Source organism: Anarrhichthys ocellatus, unplaced genomic scaffold, assembly GCF_004355925.1.
Source record: "Anarrhichthys ocellatus isolate YVR2014 unplaced genomic scaffold, GSC_Weel_1.0 scaffold43, whole genome shotgun sequence".
NCBI lineage: Eukaryota > Metazoa > Chordata > Actinopteri > Perciformes > Anarhichadidae > Anarrhichthys > Anarrhichthys ocellatus.
Genome location: NW_022280073.1, coordinates 2,991,624 through 3,013,551, shown reverse-complemented (window position 1 = coordinate 3,013,551; position 21,928 = coordinate 2,991,624). Strand labels below are relative to the sequence as shown.

The 21,928-nt window shown below is 41.6% G+C and overlaps 1 protein-coding gene across 1 annotated transcript in view; it reads right to left on the bottom strand.

Moving 5' to 3' along the window:
• Window positions 1–21,928, bottom strand: part of LOC116395076 (cyclin-dependent kinase 14-like) — a 111,745-nt gene that overhangs the window by 65,725 nt on the left and 24,092 nt on the right. Inside the window, exon 3 of the mRNA XM_031868608.1 lies at window positions 16,242–16,355. Coding sequence (XP_031724468.1) covers window positions 16,242–16,355 — 114 coding nt within the window. The remainder of the gene's footprint in view (window positions 1–16,241; window positions 16,356–21,928) is intronic.

Below are 21,928 nucleotides of genomic sequence, written 5' to 3'. Positions count from 1 at the left end.
GAAGCTAACACATTAAAGATCATACAGAAAGAATAGTGATGATGTCAGTACTCACAACACACTATAACTATAAATGATTAACTCTTAAGTGTTTGTGAGTGGTTGATGTCTATCAGAAGGTTGTCAGAGGAGCAATAGGTAACAAGTGTAAATGATGCATTATCTATTACAGACATGGTTTCCTAGTCGTTCTTTGACTGTATTGGTATGAGAGAGGAAGAGACACTCGTTTGTAAATTCCATTCCCATTGCCGGTGCAATAGTCACGATTAGTGTAGCGTTTATGGAGAGGTTGGCTGGAGTTCTCACGCACACAGCCTGGGGTTTATGATGACAGAACCCAGAGCAGCGGACATGCCTTCCACATGATCCATCGCAGCTAAGCAGCATAATAGTTTCCAGATTGTCTCTGATCTGCAGCACACTCCTACAGCAGAGTGGCTGCTCTGGGATCTGCTGTTGGACTACACTGCTTACAGTGGAGGTGTGCTGTGGGATCATAGGGATAACAATATTTCTGATGGCTGTCTTTCACGTGGCTGACAGACACAGGAGAAGAAGAAGGTTGAGGGATTTAGAAGATATATGTTTCCATACACAGATAAATCCCAGGTCAGACAATGATGGGTTTAAAGTTGCACAGCTAAAGTGAAGCGGAATGAAAACCAGAGGAATTTACAAAAAAGGTCAGAGGCTAGTTTATGTTGGCCCATTATGGGAGTCATAGTTGGTGTAATAACAAAACACGGCACTAGGGGGCAGTAAAGCACCACGAGGACAACCTCAGAGAGCCTTCAGTGAGAGCAGTCAGGACAAAGAGAGTTCCATTAGCGAGCTCAGCAACTGAACTTCATTTAAAAACGTCCCATTGTTATGAATCTAATTTGTGTTTAGGAGCAATATACCAGTTAATGGAGAATATCGTGGATTATATCAACATATGACAAAACATTAAGACAACCGGTCAAATGATTGAATTAGAAACTGGTTTCAAAGCTTTCGTATAATACTATGCCAGTAATGGTGAAAGATAAGATTGACATTGTATGGGAGTCAATGCAATTATGTTGTTAACTGTGTGAAGAACTTGAGGTTGTGGAGAGTCAAACTAAATACAGTACAGCATGTTTCTTTCGTGTTCAGTTTGTATTCTTTTGAAATTACAACGAATGATTAAAGACCAGCATGAAGCTTTGACACATGTTCTGCATATGTTGGGAGTCATAATGTGAAGTATTTCTGACCAGATGTGACTTTAATTGAAATGTTTTATGTGCACTCATCTTCATATATGTCATTATGAGATTTTTCTATTTGCATGCGTCTTCTGAATACCAGCTTTAGAGTTACACATCATTTGGCCTGCATAATATACTGTAGTTTTAAAACATTGTCAGGATTGGTCTGCAGCAGACTGATCTTAAAAAAAAAACATGTTCAGCTGACTATTTGACAAAAAAGTTGATCTCTGAATCCCTGAAATACATCATATTTTTTAAAACATTTCAACGAGCATTGTTCTGTGATGCTACTTCTAAAGTAGACATATCATGCTCATTTTCAGGTTCTTACTTGTATTCTGGGTTTCTAACTAGAACATATTCACATGCTTTAATGTTTCTCATACTTTCTCTCTATATTCTCTGTCTACTGCGATCCCTTTTAGCGCCAGTCTCTTTAAACCCCCCTCCGAGAAAAAGCCCCGTCTGATTGGCTGGCGAGAACAAACAATGGTGCACTATTGCAAAGGTACTGTGCATTCCTATACCTATACCATCACACCATTAAAAATGCCAGAAACAGATTTAGTATGGTCCAATAATAGATAGTATGTTAAATGCAGCATGCCAAAAGTACCAGCATGTCCTACTGCATCCATCATGTCACACCACTTTGCAGAATGACAGCCAGCATGCTTTTCTGTCTATTCTGACCCACAATCCTCTGCGCAGTAGATATATGAGCAAGAGGGTCAAAGTTCAAGGTGCCATGTTATGAGGATGTATGTCCAAATTGAATGCACACTACTTAAAACAGTGCATACTTTATAAGGGCAGCTGCAGTATGTACTAAAAGTAAAAAGGGAAAGCATGCCATTTGGAACGCAGTCATAGTTCTCAAGCAGTGGGTGGAGATTCTCAGATATTCTAATGAGCCTGCATGTGAGATGGGAAGGGTGTAACATCCCGTTAGTTTCATGGGTGTCTCTGTGTGTGTGTGTGTGTGTGTGTGTGTGTGTTTCCCCTGATTGCACTCATCCAACTCACCTGCCCAGTCCACCCAGCTGCCTTCAATCTTCTCATCACCACACACATATATACTCCCCTGCTTTCCCTGCTCTGGTTGTCAGATCGTCATTGTTCATCCCCTTGTGCTCTTCGTGTCTCTCGTGCTGATCCCTCGTGTTTGTTCAATGGTTTTTGACTTTGCCTTTTTTTTTGTTTTTTGCTCGCTGTAGGAGTCGCTTTAAGTTCTTGTTTATTACCTTTTTGTGGACCAGTAAAATCCCTTGTTTTCAACTTCACCTCGTCTCCAGTGTCGATCTCTGCCCCAGAATCGTGATTTCCTGATTCAAAGAACTGGCTGAGCTGTCCTACTGTGGGTTGGTGAACACTCCAGACATCAAAAAATCATCAAAAAGTGAGTTTTTTATAATGTATCCCCTTTAACTTGAATATGCAACTTAAAACGGGACAATCAGAATAAAAACAATTCAGCATCTGGTGGGGAGATCAAGGCTGAAAGCCACTCCGCATTGTTTCTTCGTGTCACATGTTGTGCAAAGTGGTCAGTACTGTCACCTTATGAGCCTCTTCTCTGGTTTTCTTTCTCTGAATACCTGCCACTGATCTACCATCAATACCCACACAGTAAAAGAGGGTCTGTGGATGACTGTCAACTGACCCTCACACCAAACATTTACTGTTTAGAGGTGAACTACGGAAAGGGAGACTTCCACATCAGATAACTTGAGAGCTGTCCGGTGCTCCCTCACATCAGTGTGACCTTCCAGCTTGGATGAGCAGGGTCATGATGGACGGGTGGCTGAGTGTTCTGCAGACAGCGGTGGGCAGGGTGAGTTATAAAGAGGGAGGGAAGGTTGTTGGAGTGTTACAGAGCTGCAATCAGCTCGAGAGCTGAAACATCACTGCACATCCCGAACAGCAGAGGAAGCTCCACAAGGTTTTGTCACACAGGTCAGTAGTTAGTTATGTCACAGCTGTTGGTATGAGACTAGCTATTTGACAAAGCAGTAGTAGGACTGTTGGAGAATTGAATTAAGTATTATCCCACATCAGAGCCTGATGGCTTATAAACCCTGTAAAGATGCTTTGAATCATCTTTTTCAGTTCTTACACTGACTACCAGGTCTGGAGACGTAGAGGATGGTGGTTTACAGGTGGGCAGTCCCCATAAAGAGACAAAGCTTACATTTGAACACTCAATATTTCTTTATTACAATTGACTTTATTGAAACAAATATAAAAGAAAAAGCTTGTAAAGCTTAATGGTGTTTTATCTTAACAGCTTCTTGGTAGGTAATGACCTACAGCATAGATTAAATGTATTGTTTGACTTTCACAATCAGCTCAAAAACGACTGGATTCTTGCTTTTCAAATTTTCCTTTATGGAAATAAAATGGGTTCAGCTGAGGAAAAGCTCCTGTCATTTTTACTGATTCAGATAATAGACTTTCCAAATTTAAGTAATTGGAGGTAGATAATGTATGGTCATCAAGCAATCCACAGTTGTGTAGTCTGAATGTAGATTGAATTACTCTCTGCCCGTTTAGAGACGACACTGCATTCCCTCTACACCAGTCCTTCAAACTAAATGACAAATACAGCACTTAATATAATACGTCAGTTTCCTGACCTACCACCGCTAAGGCTAAGGTTTGGAAGAACTACTTGGTGGATTGTGGTTCAGATTATTAACAACCTTGTTAATACATTAGTTATCAACATTAAAGGGGCACTCTACTTATTTCATACATCAGTCTGTTTCCAGATGATGTGGAATAAAAGTTAAGCATTAAGTCTTTTCTGTCTGACGAAAGAGGGTTCAACTAAGTACATTTGTTACGTAAAATAATTATGCTTGCGTAACAGGCGTTAGTAAAATCTGGAAGTTACTTCATAAACTGACAGTAACATAAGTGACGTGTTTGTTTGAGCTACCCATCCTACGCACACTTTCCTGCTCATTCGTTCACACAGCTTCTACAAGTCTATTGTCAGTTCAATGTAAAGACGTTTGACTGCCGAACAAATGATGCTGATGCAGTTTCCTTTTTCTCCTCTCTCCTTATCCTACATGGATAAAAAAAACCTTTGCTGGGACAGTAAATTCCCAACCTGGCGCACACAGGGTAATGGGTATATGAGACAGCATGTTGACATGGACATGTCAACCCATCAAGGAGGGCAGGGCTGTCTCATAGCGTGTGAGAGCATGGAGGGTGTGCAGAGAGAACGACTGATAAGAGGGAGAAAGTTCTGCCTCAGAGGAATTCCTGTGAGGTCAAAGGCCGTGACCCTGAGCTCTGCATGCACATTCTGCCAGACATACATTCTATGTCACAGACCACCTGGCCAGCCAGACACAAACAAATAGAATGGTTGACCTTCACATAGGAACCCCCAATTATATTTGTTACCAGAGAGAGAATGAAGAGATTAGAGAAGTCTGTGTTGTCCATGTCCTGAAAGCAGCTCAGACAGACTCATCAGTGAACAAGGCAGCTGACATGAAAAGCTTCAGAAATATATATGATGCAGATTATCTTCAGTCCTTAAAGGGATATTTTGGCGGGTTTGAAGTGGGGTTGTATAAGGTACTTCTCCATAGTCGGTGTATTAGCTCCAGTTTGCCTCCAGTTTGGAGAGACAGACCGGAGTACCAGCACGGGAAACTGCACTCTCAATTAAATGCATTTCCTGCAGGATTGTAGCTGCTGTTTTAAAACAGTTTGAAACACATAAGTGGTTATGGTATGGATGAATTATTACAAAATGAAAATTGCATGAATCTAGAATCACTAGGGGATCCGTTGGGGGATGTAAATGGAAGCACACATTTTCATTCTTCCCTTTGCTCTCATAGAATGGAAGTCAATGAGAGGAACATTTGCCAATGTTGCTTCCGCATCTGTTCATGACACTTCTGTTCAAAATGGGCTAAATGAAAACAAATGCGTCCTTATGCATTTTATGTTCCTGTTGAGTGTGCAAACTCACCCCGAACCATAATTTTGTGTACCGTTACATGCCTACTAATGATATCATCTGATATTCACGTGTAAAATGAGTGGACTTTTCCTGCAAACTTAAAATGGGAAAGTAACAGACCTCTCTCATGACAGCCATTTTCACCTGTGTTGGCAGGACGAGCACAGGTGTTACTAATAACAATACCAATGGTTGCATTCCATTTAGGTGTCCCAGTGAGTTATGACAGTGAGCCAGATGGACCAAAACTAGTAAACCTAAATGGAATCTAGCCATTATTATATTTTGCACCTGTTTTCTGGGGTTGATGAATCTGAAGCAAAAAAAGATGGTAGCCATTTTGACATTGGTGTAATTGACAACATAATGATAGCCCTGATTAGTGCCCAGGAAGTAGTGACAGTAAACCAGAATGCACAGAGTACTGTCGGATGCTGGAACTCAAACATAGCCATTATTCTCATTTATAACATTTATAATTTAAAACCTGTTTTTCTCCTGCTATTGCATTTATCCTACTGTTCACAGGTTTCCATGGGTCGTGGTTATATCTGGACCCTGGTTTTTCCTCCCGCCATGGCCCTGCTGACTCCTACTGCTAATATCATTTTCATTATTACTCACATTACTATTTCTATTACCGATACTGTAGTGACTGATTCCAGCAACTAACCACTCGACTGGGTGTGGGAGAAGATCCTGTTTCTTACTCGCTTCAACAAAGAGATTCCAGGCTCAGGAATAAAGACCTTAAAGGGATAAAGTTCGGAAACGAAGTACATGTCATTGGACTTTTTGCAGATGACGTGATCTGCTATTTAGAGGACCCTGACACATGCCTCCCTATATTAATCAACCAACTTGAGACGTTTGGCTCTTACTCTGGATATAAATTGAACTTGTCAAAAACAGAGATTGTAACACTGAACTACAAACCAACCGAAACTACAAGAAACACTTAACTTAAATTGGAGTTCTAAAAGAATGACATATCTTGGGGTTACTATAACAAAAAGTATTGATGATCTATATAAAGCCAACTTAATTAAGGGACTTTTTCGACAGAGAAATAAAGCACAAAATTAACTTGGATAAAAATGGAATAATTAGAACCATAATAAGAGTTTATAACTCAAAGAAGTATAGAATCATGTTGACTATATATCAACATCTGATGGAAAAATTAGAAAATACAACTTTTTATGTAAAACTGAAATGGGAACGAGAACTTGGTGTGAATATTACAGAGGATGAATGGTTGAATATCTGGAGGACACAACAGTCTTCAACATCCTCGCGTATTTGGAGAGAACATTGTTGGAAGAATGTAATCGGATTCTTTATTAATCCCCAAATTACAAACAAATGTCTGTCTATTGTCCAGCCATGTTGGAGGAAATGTGGGGCAGTAAATGTAAACCACTCCCATGTATTTTGGCTATATCCGGAAATTGTACAGTTTTGGGGAAATGTCCATATGGTTATAGTCCAAATTCTGGGCTATGATATACCAAAGTCATGTATTTTTCTCTACTTAGGTAATCTGACAGCAGACACTGTTAAGAGAAGACAGGTATTTACTGAAAATCTTGCTAGCAGCTTGCAAGAAGGCTATCACGAAGAGATGGCACAAGGCAGAACCACCATCACAAGATGGATGGCTGAAAATTGTGACTGAAATGTATGATATGGAACTATTAACTCATAGAATAAGAGCTGAAGTGGAGCGATGTCGTGAGAAGTGGGTGAAATGGACGATGTTTACATGTCAACGATAACACAACCTGAATATTTCACAGGAGTTACCATGTTTTTGAAGAGACAGAGCAATCCAAATCCTTTTAATTTTTTTATTTTTTTGTTTTTGTGTATGTGTTGTCTGTCTGTCTGGTGAAAAGCCAAAAAAATAAAGTGTAAAAAAAAAAAGTGTGAAAGAGATTCCAGGCTCTTTCACCTTTGGGTGAGGTTCCCGTTTGATTAGAGTTTACAGATAATGATAGAACTTATCTTCCTGGTCTCCCTCTGGTGTGTCTTGCTTGCGGTAAAAACCGTGTGATCTCCTCATCACCCATGCTTCATTAGCTGTCTGTTGCACCTGTGCCCTATATGCCAATTACCTGCCACAATAATCCACACTGACACCCGTGGTCAACCTGAGGTAGGCTCCCAATATATACATTTATAATATCCAGACCTAACTCATGGCTCCTACAGATACCATTAATGCACATTACTGACTTTGCTTCTTCACCAGAGTCCTTTCTCACCTCACAGGTGTCCGTGGATCCTGGCTATACCTGGACCCTGGTCTTGCCTCCTGCCGTGGTTCTATCATATGCATTGAATGTATTGTAACTCTGTTATGTTGTTCATTCTGTACACATTTAGCGATAACCCACTTCTTACAGACTATTAAAAGAAACCGTCTAAAATACACATTGATGTGTTTATTTTACAACAATCTGCATCTGTAAATTTCTCCTAAATTCCCCAAAAGTTACCATTAGAAAAATAATCATTTGCACATTTAGCCAAAACATTTCAGAACAGCTATAATACAAAAACAAAAATATTGTTTTAATGTAAGTAACCAACTGGGGGGTTTCCTGCTGATATCTCTCTTTTTTTAACCCTATTCACATGTCTCCCCTTCATTCTGTCCTCCTGGGAGGTGCAGGTTTGTATCTTGCATTTGTTGCCTCAGCGATCAGTCTCTTGATCCAAACAAACACCAGCACTGACCCCTTCCTCATCCACATTCCTACCTCTACTCTGTCTTTGTCCCAATGCTGACCACAGCCCTCGTCTCCTTCTCTTCTCTGACAGTCCCAGTACCACCCCTAGCTGCTCTCCAACAGCCATCAGATTGGGGTCACCTCCAGGCAGGGGTCAAACGGATCAGAACCAGAGCCAAGTGGATCAGCTGTCTCCCACTGCGCCGGGTGGAATGTGTTCAGTAAGCCCCGACTGTCCTGTCTGGTTCAGCAGATGGACGCTCATGTCACTGACGCAGCGGCTGAAATGGTATTATTTATCCAGTCCTGCCTCCTAAAAATTACGTTGCCCCAAAACTAAAATGCATTCTCAATTACGTTTGACCATAAATGTATTTTCTCCCTGATTACGTTTGTGTTTGACGTATTACAAATACGTTTCTCATCAACATATCTTTGCCATACTCCAGTCTTTATTATTTTTCTGCCTCGCCTCTACCCCCGCCACCCACAAGTTGTTGCCCCGCAGCCTGTTCCGAGGGCTGACAGACCTGACGATGGGGTGCCTCACGGCGGGGGCGGCTGGAGACCTCGCGTCCGGCGCCAACGGGTGAGCGCCCGCCACTCGGAACCATAAAACCAAGTCCCGGATTTCACCCGGGGGACATTCTGGAGGTATTGTGGACGAGTGATGTGCCTCGTTGCTGGGGAAGTATGAGCCGAGAGTGGCGGGGTGTTATGGAGGTATATTTTATTTATTTGTATCCATCTAACCCTAACCATAACTTCCACTAGGAAGCCACGTCCCCACCCAAACCTAACCCTTAAGAGAGTCACGGTTACTCCCGGATTTTACACGCGGGCCTTTGTGGAGGTATTGTAGCTGCGTAATGTCCCTCGTTCCTCGGCCTGGATGAGCGCATTTCTGCCGGAGACAGGCGGCGTGTTGTGGTAGTATTCTGACCGCGTAATAGTGTGAATGAGAGGCGGTGATGGAGAGGGAAAAAAGGTTAGTGTTAAAATGTTGATTAGAAACGTATTTGTAATACGTCAAACACAAACGTAATCAGGGAGAAAATACGTTTTTAGTCAAACATAATTGAGAATGCATTTTAGTTTTGGGGGAACGTAATTTTTAGGAGACAGGGTTGCAGTCATCTCCCCAGCAGCCTCTCGCTCTCTCCTGGGGGAAGATCAGCTCACATGTGCACTGGCTTAGTCTTCCTAGCAGGAATACACTCTAAATAAACAGGGTCTCTATAGAGAGAGGGTGAGTATTTGCACCATGCTGGAGCCTTCTGCTGAAGTAACAATCCCGATTAAGAGTTGTTCTGTAGCACCATGTTCTCATGGTTCTACTGTAAGGAAGCTCTCTCACAAAGGCTTCTCATGGCATCATATTCTTTTTAGCAGCATATGCATTTATACATATTGTTTGTAAAGGAAAATTTAAAGGATGGTTCTGGTGAAAGTCTAGACTGACTGTATCTACTAACAAGTAATGTGAGTGTGTCAAAGCCTGATATATCTTCTTCCTCTGTGTTCCATAAAACATCAATGAGCCTCACTGTTGCACTGGGTGACATGTTCCTTCATTAGCATGAACACACACACACACATTATTGTTATGTTGTATAGCCTAAGCTACTGTAAGCTATTTTATTGAGTTTGCTTTTAGTGAAATGCTCCGAGTGAACTTCTCTCCCTCTGGTAAACAGTTACACATCGTGTATGTCCAGGGCTTTTATTGTGTAGGGTAAGAACGGAAGGAGTGGATCTGGTCTTCGCTGCTTTTGTCAAGTTTGAAAGAAGTAACAAAGTTTGCCGTCTTGGTTCGAACTACAGAAGGTCCATGTTGGTGTACACTATAGTCTAGGTTTGAATATGTCTGATCCGCACAACGTGATTGGTTGATCTCTTTAATCACGGTGCAAAAGCTCTAAAAAAATACAGTGTGTTTGAGCGTACTCATGACAAAAACAGATAAATATAGAAAATATATTGATGAACCTGCTGTGCCTTTATGTGACATAGTCAGCGTCTGGGTTGAAATAACTACGGAAGTCCTAAAGTACAATAGTAATGTGACAAATAAATCAATGTTGACTTCTGATTTTACACAGAACACAAACGGTGATGTCCAAGGTGAAAGTCCTAACCTCCCTACATGGAATTTATTGCTCTTAATACTACATCACCTGTCCTGGCTCACAATTATGACATTATTACATACATTTTGTGGGATGTACAAAATAGTGCATTAGCTATGAACAGCGTATGACGACAGGGAGGCAGCATCTACAGCCATTAATCAGAGTCTGCTGCGCAGCACGGCAACAAGAATACTAACAAAACCGTCATCTAAGAAACGTAGAAATGTTAATTGCTGTAATGCACAAATCTGATTAATGACAATCGGATTATTATAATCATGTGAACTGGCCAATGTGTTGGTGTAAATACCAAAGCTTATCTCCAGAAACATAAGCTATAATATTATCCATGGCTGTCAGATGTCCGTGCTCAAATTTCACCACAAACCGCTATTTCAGTCACACTAATATAAGGAGGCAGCGTGTTGTCTTTTGAAAAAACACACACACACACACACACACACACACTTACACTTCTGCCTGACAGGCTATTTCCGGTAGATAGACCTGTCCGTATTCATATAGTCCACCCAGTGGACGTAATCTGTGTGGTGACAGCTAGTTAACCAGCTCGCCTGGGCCCGGCCTCATCCACCACAACTTTAATTCACACATACATTCTCAGAGAGTGTGTGAGAGAGAAGTATAGAGACATAAAGCCGTGTTAAAGATTATCTAAAGAAGAGCACATGCCTATGTCATTACTGCCGACCGGAGGGAAATTGGCCCGTGAAAACAAACGAGTAGAGGACAGGAAAGCTATTTGAGGGTATATGTATTCATCCATTTATTCTTTAGCATTTTTGCTGTATGTCTGTCTAAATGGGGTTTATCTAGCAGCATACAAATCACCAACAAATTCTTCCTGTTCCTTTGTTCGCCCAACAAAACTGAAATGGGCAGCGTGTAGCATCTAGGGGGCTCTATTGGTAGAAATGGAATATATTATTGATAAGTATGTTTTCCTTTCTTGTATAATCAGCCTGAAATAATAATCTGTCTTTTCGTTACCTTAGAATGAGTCGTCTATATCTTCACTGAGTGAAGATATAGACGACCATGTAACCACGACAGTAGCCCAGAAAGGACAAACCAAACACTCATTCCTCTTTTCACGTCAGCCACCATAGTTCTTTACTTGGCACACTGGAGAAGTTTCATTTGGTTGCAATCTGCAAAGTCAACGCTAGATATCCTAAATCCTACACACTGGCCTTTTATTTGCACTTCAATAAATTCAAAGACAGGAGAAGGGACCTCTTGTGAACAAATACTCAGAAATCCATCTTGTAGCAAAAGCTCATGTGCTTCACGTCCCCTCTGTTGTAACTGTTGTACTAATAACAAATAATACAAATAGTACAAATAATTAATAGAAGTACGAAAATGAATCAACGGACTCCTCCCGTTAAAGACCAATTCCAGTTTACTATTTTTGTAATTGTTCTGTGGATTAAGATATTGATGAATCTGACAAACACAGCTGCATCTCAACAATGAGGAGGAAAGAAACGCCATCTGTCAGATGATCAGACAGATTGAGAACAAACACAGTGAAACCAGGTTAGCTAGCACTTAAAGAGAAGTATGGAAGTGAGTGTCTCTATAATGTTGGTAAAAGTCCCATATTGCACAGAAGAAAAAAATGCTACTGGAAGTATAGCAGGACAAAGTTGAACCAGTACGCTGTGATGGATGCTTGGGTTATCATTTTACCGTTTTCTCTTCCAAATACGTCAAATTTTAGTTTCTTTGTTTGTGTACAACTGTTTAATTGTCTGACTGCTCATCACACTTTAAGCATTGTCATGTCAATGCAGCGGCTCGTAGCTCCCCATGAACTCTGCTACATTTTTGTTTTTGTTTGTTGTATTTTCGTCTTTATTTCTGGAGCGCTTATGGTATATTACAGAGTAAACTTTTCAAATTCTGAAAAGAACGTGTTGGGAATGGATTAAGTGCAGCTAGAGTGATCACCATGGCATCTTCCAACAATCCAGCCAGACCTGCCGGACCAAACGCCACCAAAAACCACTGGCCCAGGAGAGGGAGGATGGAAGCTAAGCTGACCCAGCTAGGAACCAAGGCTAGTACTCTACCCAGCTTACACCTGTCTGTCTGATGTCTGGTCACAGAAAAATAAGATGGACGAGCTATGACTTCAGGCGAACCCAGTGATGGGAGGTCAGTCACTGTTAAGCCTCCATCTTTACAGAGACCTGGCTCCATCTTGGCATCCCGGATCAAGCTGCACTTGGCAGTTGGACTACAGGACAGAAAGCAGGACTCGGGTGGGACAAGAGGAGGCGTGTTTGCTCAAACACAGTCAGACTTGATGGACAATGTCTTCCTGATGATGAATTTTTACATTGCTGTTTACATTGCTCCTGATGGAAATAATAAAAAAATGCACTAATGCACTACTGTTTTTGTTTTGTCATGTTTTTCTTGTGTAGCTTAAATGGACTCTGTTTCAAATGCATTTCATTTTGCAACCATGTCTTGAGTGAGACACTGCCCCAAGTGAGGGCTTTCAAGTGTCTCGGGGTCTTGCTCACAAGGGAGTGTAAAAATGGAGCGTTATATTGGCAGACAGTGCAGCGTTAGCAGTGTAGAGGGAGCTGAGCCTGAAGGCAAAGCTCTCGATTTACCAGTCCATCTACGTTCCGACCCACACCTCTGGTCATGAGCTTTGGGTAGTGACTGAAAGAACGAGATTGTGGATACAAGCAGCCAAAATGAGCTTCCCCCGTATGCCTTAGCGATAGGGGGATGAGATCAGAAATCCAGAGGGAACTCAAGAGTTGAGGCCCCGCTTCTTTGTGTTGAAAGAGGCCAGATGAGGTAGTTTGGCCATCTGATCAGGATGCCTCTTGGACACCTCCCTTGGATATCTGGAATACCCTGCTTAGCCTGCTGCCCCTGATAGGCAGAAGATAATGGATGGATGGATGGATGGAACCCTGTGATGCAGAATGACAATAAATGATCCTTGAATACTATCACAGTCCCTGTAAGGACCCTGCAATGAGCGACAGCACCTTTCAAGAGCTCTTGTTTCTCCCAAGAATGCAAACGGCCCATTCCGCTGACATGAGAAAAACCCCAGGCCACCGTGTGACATTCCAGCTCTGAGGACGTTGTGTTCAATGTGCCGACTCAACTCCTGGCAGGGTGCCTCTCCAACAGTGATGGAGGCTGACCTTTCCTCTTCCTCTCTTCAAACAACATGGCCTTTAAGATGCTTCTGACTCCACATAATTCATCGATGGTGCCCTTCACATGAGTCTCTGAGGCTGTGCATCCAAACTCTGACCGATTCTGACAGCACACACAAGGCCACAGAGCAGGCAGGAGAGATGGAAATGTCAACATCAGGCTTACTCTGACAGGTAGGCTGGTACTGTGATCACACTTTGCCTCGCAAACCTCACACCTCTGTATTTCCATATTCATCCATCTATTTTACTTCTAGCTGACAGCTGAAACAAACTAACAAACACAGAATGTGATTTGGATGAGAAATAGCAAAGGCTCAGTTAGGCCTATCAGTATTTTCTAGGTGATGGAATATAATTACAGAGTTATGTTATAAACAAAGAAATATAAATATAGCTGGAATACGAAAGAAAGTTCAGTTAATGTTGTGTTAATGGATGTTAGGTTTATATAACGTCTGAAATCTAACCACATTATGTAGAGGTAAAGACAGTGACAGCACCTGAAATGATGGCATTTATTCCTCATAGCACAAAAAACACAATCTCAGTAATTACGGATAGGGTTGAACATAAAAATAAATGTAAATTATAATATTTAAAGCTACTATGCACTACGAAAAATAGACGGTGGGTGCTGCTGGAGTCCCCGCTGGAGAACGAGCTGAAGGAGGAATTTATTCCTCAAAGCACAAAAAAAGCCTGATCTCTGTAATTACAGATTAAGTCAAATGTCAACAGACTTACGTAGGGAGGTACTGATGGGACGTATGGATGGATGTACCGATGAACAACAGGAAAATATAAAGCCTCCGGCCAGAGCGGAGGTATAGGTATGAATGTGGTTAAGCAGATTGTAGGTAAATGAATGCGGGGGATTCTTACAGAATAATTTGTTTTGTGGCAAAAGTGACATGTCATGCAGCACTTGCACATTGTTAAAAAAGGGCCCTAAATGTTACACAGCAGTGTTCTGGAAAGAGATGCGGGAAGAACACAATACTGTTTTCCATGTATCTCTAGCCTCAAAGTCTCATTGTATAGAATTCAATTATTCAGGGGACCTCCATGATGGCGCCAGAACGTAAAAAATCTAAAGATTTCGGACCAAACTGAAGAGCTTCTGTAGGGAAGCAGTGTGCAGCTGAGCCCCATCAGTCTGGCCAGCGGCCATCCCACTGTCGGACCTCTTTATCCTATCATGGTGTGTCTTTGTGCCTGAGAGGGGCTGCAGCCTCTTACAGATGTGTGCAGGAAGCCCCGCCTTTCCCTTTCGGCATAAAAGACAATCGATAAGAAGCATTTTTCTTCCTCTCCTCCTGCTCGGCTTACGTGCTCTGTGAGAGAACTGCTGCCTGCCGGGCTTCCTCCACCTCACCTCATCCCTTCATCCAAAAATCCATCCCATCTCTCAGATGCGTATCTTTAGCCTTCAGCCCAGAAGCCAAACATCCTTTGTCTCCATACTTGACTTCAGACCCTTTCATACTCTCATCTCTGTAATTTTCTACATTAATTATTCAGGGCCTTCCAGCCTATGAATATAAATCCATTATGTCTGCCCTGCTACACTCTGCTTCAATTAAGAGATTGGGGATGAAATGATATGGGGGGGGGGGGGGGGATGGCAGATCGGGCAATTGAAGGACTATTCAATGCAGAGATACGTACAATATTTATACGGTATGCAACTACTTAAAGGCTACTGTGCTGTTCTGCTGTCTAGAACCCAAGCCGTGTTCCTGTGGTTCTTGTTGACTCAAAAACATCATAGAATTCCTACTATTTTTTTCTGTGTGCATTTACGCTGCAAACCCTGAGTTCCATCTCATTTAGAGTGGCACTGCATGCAGAAACACGAGACTCCACATGTCAGCTTAGGTAGAAATCAAAGAGGTGAGCTGCATTTGTGTCAAAAAAGGGTTCTTCCTGAAGGGCTGAACCATTTGCTTCTGATGATAAATAAACAATAAAAAATCTCTTCTCAAGTCGAGTAAACGCTCGCAACACAACGAGGCAAATCAGAGTGAACATGGTAAACTCTTGATTTGGATACAGTTGTGATATCAGCATTGTTTAGGACTGTTTCCTTCATGTGGCATTCTAAAGTGATATTAATGATGTACAGTCATATTTCTCAAAACCTGTTTCCCTGCTAAAAATCAGGCCTGGGTAAAGGGGTGAGCGAAATATTTCTTTTCAGGCAGGATCACAGTCCACCATCTTATCAGGGTTCTTTCTTTAATGCTGGTATTTAAGACTATTTTGCAAGTTACTGAACAATACAAACAAACTCATTTCCATATAAAAAAAAATAGGTAACTAAAGTTACTAAGGTAAATAAACACCACACCAAATTCACTACACATGGATCAGTTACTTTTCAAAAACCACATGACCCACTCTGCACATCGGCATAAATTAGATCCACCACACAGCACCTATCTAAAAGAACATATTAAAGCCGTTTGGCCTCTTACTCCTGTTATTTCCTTCTCCCAGAACACAGGGAGCCAATGTGAGTTTTCATCCCAACTAAATTATGACTGACGTGCTCGTGCTCTTAGTATACAGCATAAAATAGATGGATTGTGTCAATATGATATATTATCATCCAGAGCAGGGTCAAGATGTAGAAGTCTTTTCACATTATCCAATTCTTAATGGCAAAATTTGTGTGTTCGTAGGTAAGTGGGTTATTTTGTAAAATGACCAAAAACTATTAGTATTCCTCAAAGTGAGGTATCATCACTGAACCTCAGTTATTCTATTTACATCTTTATCAACACTCATAATCCTGCTGTTGTTGGACTGAAAGAATGGAGAGGTAGCAGCACAGCTGTATAGGCTGCAGAGTAGGAACACATACTGTACTCGTACACATACAGTGCACACACTTAGACACTGCAGCACCAGCGACTCACCAGGAATATCCTCTCCAGCTGGTCCTGGATGTCCTTCATCCCTGGAAAGGCAGCCACTCCTTGGATCATCTCAATGAAAATGCAGCCCACTCCCCTTGAAGAGAGAGCGATACACGATCAGTAATAGCACAATCATTGCAATCACTGGAAAACACTGTGCTCCATCATAGGTTTTACAAATAAATATAGGTGTTTATATACAGATATTGGATAGTAAACAGGAGAGGTGGATCACCGTAATCTAAACCTGTTGAAGTTAATTGTAGGCCATATCATAAAATGTGTGAGGATGTATTTATAATATGTATGTTGTGCATAAGTACATAAGTACAGTGGGGCAAAAAAGTATTTAGTCAGCCACCAATTGTGCAAGTTCTCCCACTTAAAAAGATGAGAGATGCCTGTAATTTTCATCATAGGTATACATCAACTATGAGAGACAGAATGGGGGGAAAGAATCCAGGAAATCACATTGTAGGATTTTTAATGAATTAATTGGTAAATTCCTCGGTAAAATAAGTATTTGGTCACCTACAAACAAGCAAGATTTCTGGCTCTCACAGACCTGTAACTTCTTCTTTAAGAGGCTCCTCTGTCCTCCACTCGTTACCTGTATTAATGGCACCTGTTTGAACTTATCATCAGTATAAAAGACACCTGTCCACAACCTCAAACTGTCACACTCCAAACTCCACTATGGCCAAGACCAAAGAGCTGTCAAAGGACACCAGAAACAAAATTGTAGACCTGCACCAGGCTGGGAAGACTGAATCTGCAATAGGTAAGCAGCTTGGTGTGAAGAAATCAACTGTGGGAGCAATTATTAGAAAATGGAAGACATACAAGACCACTGATAGTGTCCCTCGATCTGGGGCCCCATGCAAGATCTCACCCCGTGGGGTCAAAATGATCACAAGAACGGTGAACAAAAATCCCAGAACCACACGGGGGGACCTAGTGAATGACCTGCAGAGAGCTGGGACCAAAGTAACAAAGGATACCATCAGTAACACACTACGCCGCCAGGGACTCAAATCCTGCAGTGCCAGACGTGTCCCCCTGCTTAAGCCAGTACATGTCCAGGCCCGTCTGAAGTTTGAAGCATTTGGATGATCCAGAAGAGGATTGGGAAAATGTGATATGGTCAGATGAAACCAAAATAGAACTTTTTGGTAAAAAGTCAACTCGTCGTGTTTGGAGGAGAAAGAATGCCGAGTTGCATCCAAAGAACACCATACCTACTGTGAAGCATGGGGTGGAAACATCATGCTTTGGGGCTGTTTTTCTGCAAGGGGACCAGGACGACTGATCCGTGTAAAGGAAAGAATGAATGGGGCCATGTATCGTGAGATTTTGAGTGGAAACCTCCTTCCATCAGCAAGGGCATTGAAGATGAAACGTGGCTGGGTCTTTCAGCATGACAATGATCCCAAACACACCGCCCGGGCAGCGAGGGAGTGGCTTCGTAAGAAGCATTTCAAGGTCCTGGTGTGGCCTAGCCAGTCTCCAGATCTCAACCCCATAGAAAATCTGTGGAGGGAGTTGAAAGTCCGTGTTGCCCAGCGACAGCCCAAAACATCACTGCTCTAGAGGAGATCTGCATGGAGGAATGGGCCAAAATACCAGCAACAGTGTGTGAAAAGCTTGTGAAGACTTACAGAAAACGTTTGACCTCTGTCATTGCCAACAAAGGGTATACAACAAAGTATTGAGATGAACTTTTGTTATTGACCAAATACTTTTTTTCCACCATAATTTGCAAATAAATTCTTTAAAAATCAGACTGTGATTTTCTGGATTTTTTTTTTCTCATTTTGTCTCTCATAGTTGAAGTGTACCTATGATGAAAATTACAGGCCTCTCTCATCTTTTTAAGTGGGAGAACTTGCCCAATTGGTGGCTGACGAAATACTTTTTTTGCCCCACTGTATATTTGTATACATTCATACACACAGCAGACGGCAAAGCCTTGATCTTGTCACCTGAAGAGGGATCTTCTATCTTGGTTTCTGTTATATAAAATGTCTTTAGTATTTCATACAAATATTTGAAACACAATCCAGTTTTTTTATATTTGAGAAAGACTAAAATATCCTTGTCAAAAGTTTGTTGTTAGAAATAGAAACATTTATTTCTACTAACATTTTTAGGAATTATGTTATTCACTAGTTACAAAATGCATAGTACGAATGTAATTTTCCTTTTTCTAATTCTGTTCCTAATGTTTAAGGCATTGCTGGCTCACACCACAGTATGTGTCCATAGCATTGTGTTTTAACACTGCTGTTATTGTAACTCCAGCCAGACATGTACATGTATGTAGTTTCCTCTGCCACATGAATGAATACCTTAACCACAGAATAACTCCCAGAACGACACGTGACCATTTTATTCATCGTTCTGAACAGAATTTTTCAGTTATGTTTAAGCAGCAAAATTTTGTTACCTATGTATGTGAAGCCCTTACGTAGATAGCGTTGTTAAATTAGGTACGGAACTTATATAACGCGTTGACTTTTGGTTTCACACGTGACACCCCCCGAGTAAAAGTCAGTATTTGTTTAACCCATCCTTCAAACCCGACCTCCTCTCTACACAATCTTTGACTGTCTTTAGGGTGGGGCTACCTTGTGATTGACAGGTTGCTATATGGCGTTGTCCTGTCATGGAGATGTCCGTGTTTTCCACATTTTAACTCAAACCCTTTCACTATGTTTTCACTTCATGAAATTAAAATTGTCTTATTCAGCGTTCGGTTGTACTTAGCTCCACCCTCTCGTGTACATTTTGGTTCCAAAATAACCAACAAATGCAGAACTTGAACTGAAAACTGTAGTCCAAATCAATGAGCGATAAAGTGCTGACTACATCCACTATGGTTTTTATAATACGTCATCCGACTTTCTCAACAAACAATGTTGTAATAAGCCACTTGGCACAGACAGCCTTTATTTCTACCTCCCTGACCGTTTGCCTGATACTCAGATTGCTACATGCCTGCCCTGTCTGTTACGTTTGACTATTTTGACTCATTGCCTGGTTTTGAGGCAGCAACCTCTGGTTCTGCCAAGTGAACCCGATGCGAAAGTGTCTTAAAACTTGCATTCTCTCTACTGACCAGCAGGAGGCGACTCCTCTGGTTGCAAAAATAAGTGATTGTATAGAAGTCTATGAGAAAATGACCCTACTTCTCACTTGAGTTATTAAACATTGTAAACATGAGTGTATGGTCTCAATCTCTAGTTTTAAGTTTTCTTCAAAACAACATGATGTTCATTTAGTAAATGATGGTCCATTTAGAGTCAAACAGACCATATAGCACGGTATGCTTTAGGGCGGGCTTACTGTGATCTGCATTCTAATTATGGTAATTTCTGTTCATTGGTTGTGAAAAAAACATCATGGCATTAACTCTGATTGACAGCCGTGTGGGAGAGCTGCAGAACGGTAAAAATAGAGCGGTCTTCCATCACGTCTCCCGCTCCTCACGGATGGCAGCCTGTAACCTGTAGGCTGCTGTGATGGATGCTTCTCATGGCAGGAAAACAGATCTGCACAACCTTTTGGTCCTGCAAGAGATGCTTCTTCATGGAAGACTGCTTCCTAAGTGACCAGGAGTGAGTGTGTGTGTGTGTGTGTATGCGTCGCAGGGTGACTCTCAGTGGGACGGAAAACCACCCTGTAGATTGCCCACCTGCAAATACCCTTGAAGCAGACACACTCTCCTTCTGCCTCCCAGACCACCAAAGCACCGGCTGTTTTTTAATTGGATCTTGGAGAATGCAGCTGGGGTTCTTGGGACGGCCCTGCTGACCATCCAGACAGAAGGGGTCACCAAGGCTCAACTTAGAGTCCAACAGCACTCAGAAGCCTCAGAGGAAAGGGACACTAGGGGAGGGGGGGCAGATACTTCCACCTCTGGGGCATCCCCATTTTCCATTTCCTGTTCAGGCCTTATGCTGCAGTTCTGCTCAACTTGAATTAAAATCGTATCTTTCAACGTGAGGAAAAGACCAGATGATGAATCACATATTACTTTACATCCCTGTATCAGAGTCAAATGTTAAAATTCTGGAGAGATTGCGTCAGTCTAAACAACATTTTTACAGGAACGAAGTAGGAGATGAATCATTTTTTTAATTAAAAAGCATAATCTATGGTCTTCTGGTTGTCTTGTCTTGTTTAGTCATGTTGCTGTAATAATGTGATAACTTGTACTAGCTGGATTGTTCATTTTCAATTTGCTGCTGTTTGCAGAAAATGTATTGATCTGCAGCTAAACACGCTGCAACCTCGTCAGAACGAATGAATCCGATGCGGAAGTGTCTTCAAACTGGCATTCTTTCTACTAACCATCAGGGGACGTTGTATAGAACTCTAAATGACTCTACTTCTCTCATGATTTATTACCTCAGTAAACATTGTAAACATGAGTTTATGGTCTCAATCTCTAGTTTCAAGTCTTCTTCAATACAGCATGATGTTCATTTAGTAAACTATGGTCCATTTAGAGTCAAATAGACCATGCAGCAGGGTATGTTTTAGGGCGGGGCTACTATGATTGACAGGTAGCTGCCGCTACCAGAGCTGTATACGGCGTCTCTATGTCACTCCTCCCCATTCCAAATATGGAAACTTCTGTTCATCGGTTGCAAAAAAACAACACGGCAACGGACGTATTCCAAGAACGGCTAAATTGCCAAACTCGAAGCTTCAAAACGTCAGTCCACAAACTAATGGGTGATGTCACGATGACTACGTCCACTTCTTATAAGTTTATGCAGATAAAACATAATTCTGAGAGTTGGCCAAAATAAAAATCTATTCTGTTGTCCAGTAGAAAAGATCTTTATGTTTTTTACGCTCAGACAAAGATGGTTTCTTCGATAAAGTAGAAGCACTTCTATTGCATATATCATTCCTGTTTGGACAGGTACTAAGTTGTTTTTCTGGCTACATAGGGAGGTGCGAGGGAGAACTCCTAAGGGCCAGTTCAGACTTTATGTCTGCGTACTGCGAGCGCGGTACACAAGGAGTTTTCCTTGTGTAAAGATGGCTGTCTTTTTATTCCTTTAAAGCAACATACTGTACATCTATCCATCCATCCATGATATACAGTAGATGGAGAGACAGATACAGTTGTGTGAAAAAGTGTTTGCCCCCTTCCTGATTTCTTATTTTTTTGCATGTTTGTCACACTTGAATGTTTCAGATCATCAAACAAATTTAAATATTAGACAAAGATAACACAAGTAAACACAAAATGCAGTTTTTAAATGAAGGTTTTTATTATTAAGGGGGAAAAAAAATCCAAACCTACATGGCCCTGTGTGAAAAAGTGATTGCCCCCTAAACCTAATAACTGGTTGGGCCACCCTTAGCAGCAACAACTGCAATCAAGCCTTTGCTATAACTGGCAATGAGTCTTTTACAGCGATGTAGAGGAATTTTGGCCCACTCATCTTTGCAGAATTGTTGTAATTTAGCCACATTGAAGGGTTTTCGAGCATGAACCGCCTATTTAAGGTCATGCCACAGCATCTCAATCGGATTCAGGTCGGGACTTTGACTAGGCCACTCCAAAGTCTTCATTTTGTTTTTCTTAAGCCATTCAGAGGTGGACTTGCTGGTGTGTTTTGGATCATTGTCCTGCTGCAGAACCCAAGTGCGCTTCAGCTTGAGGTCAC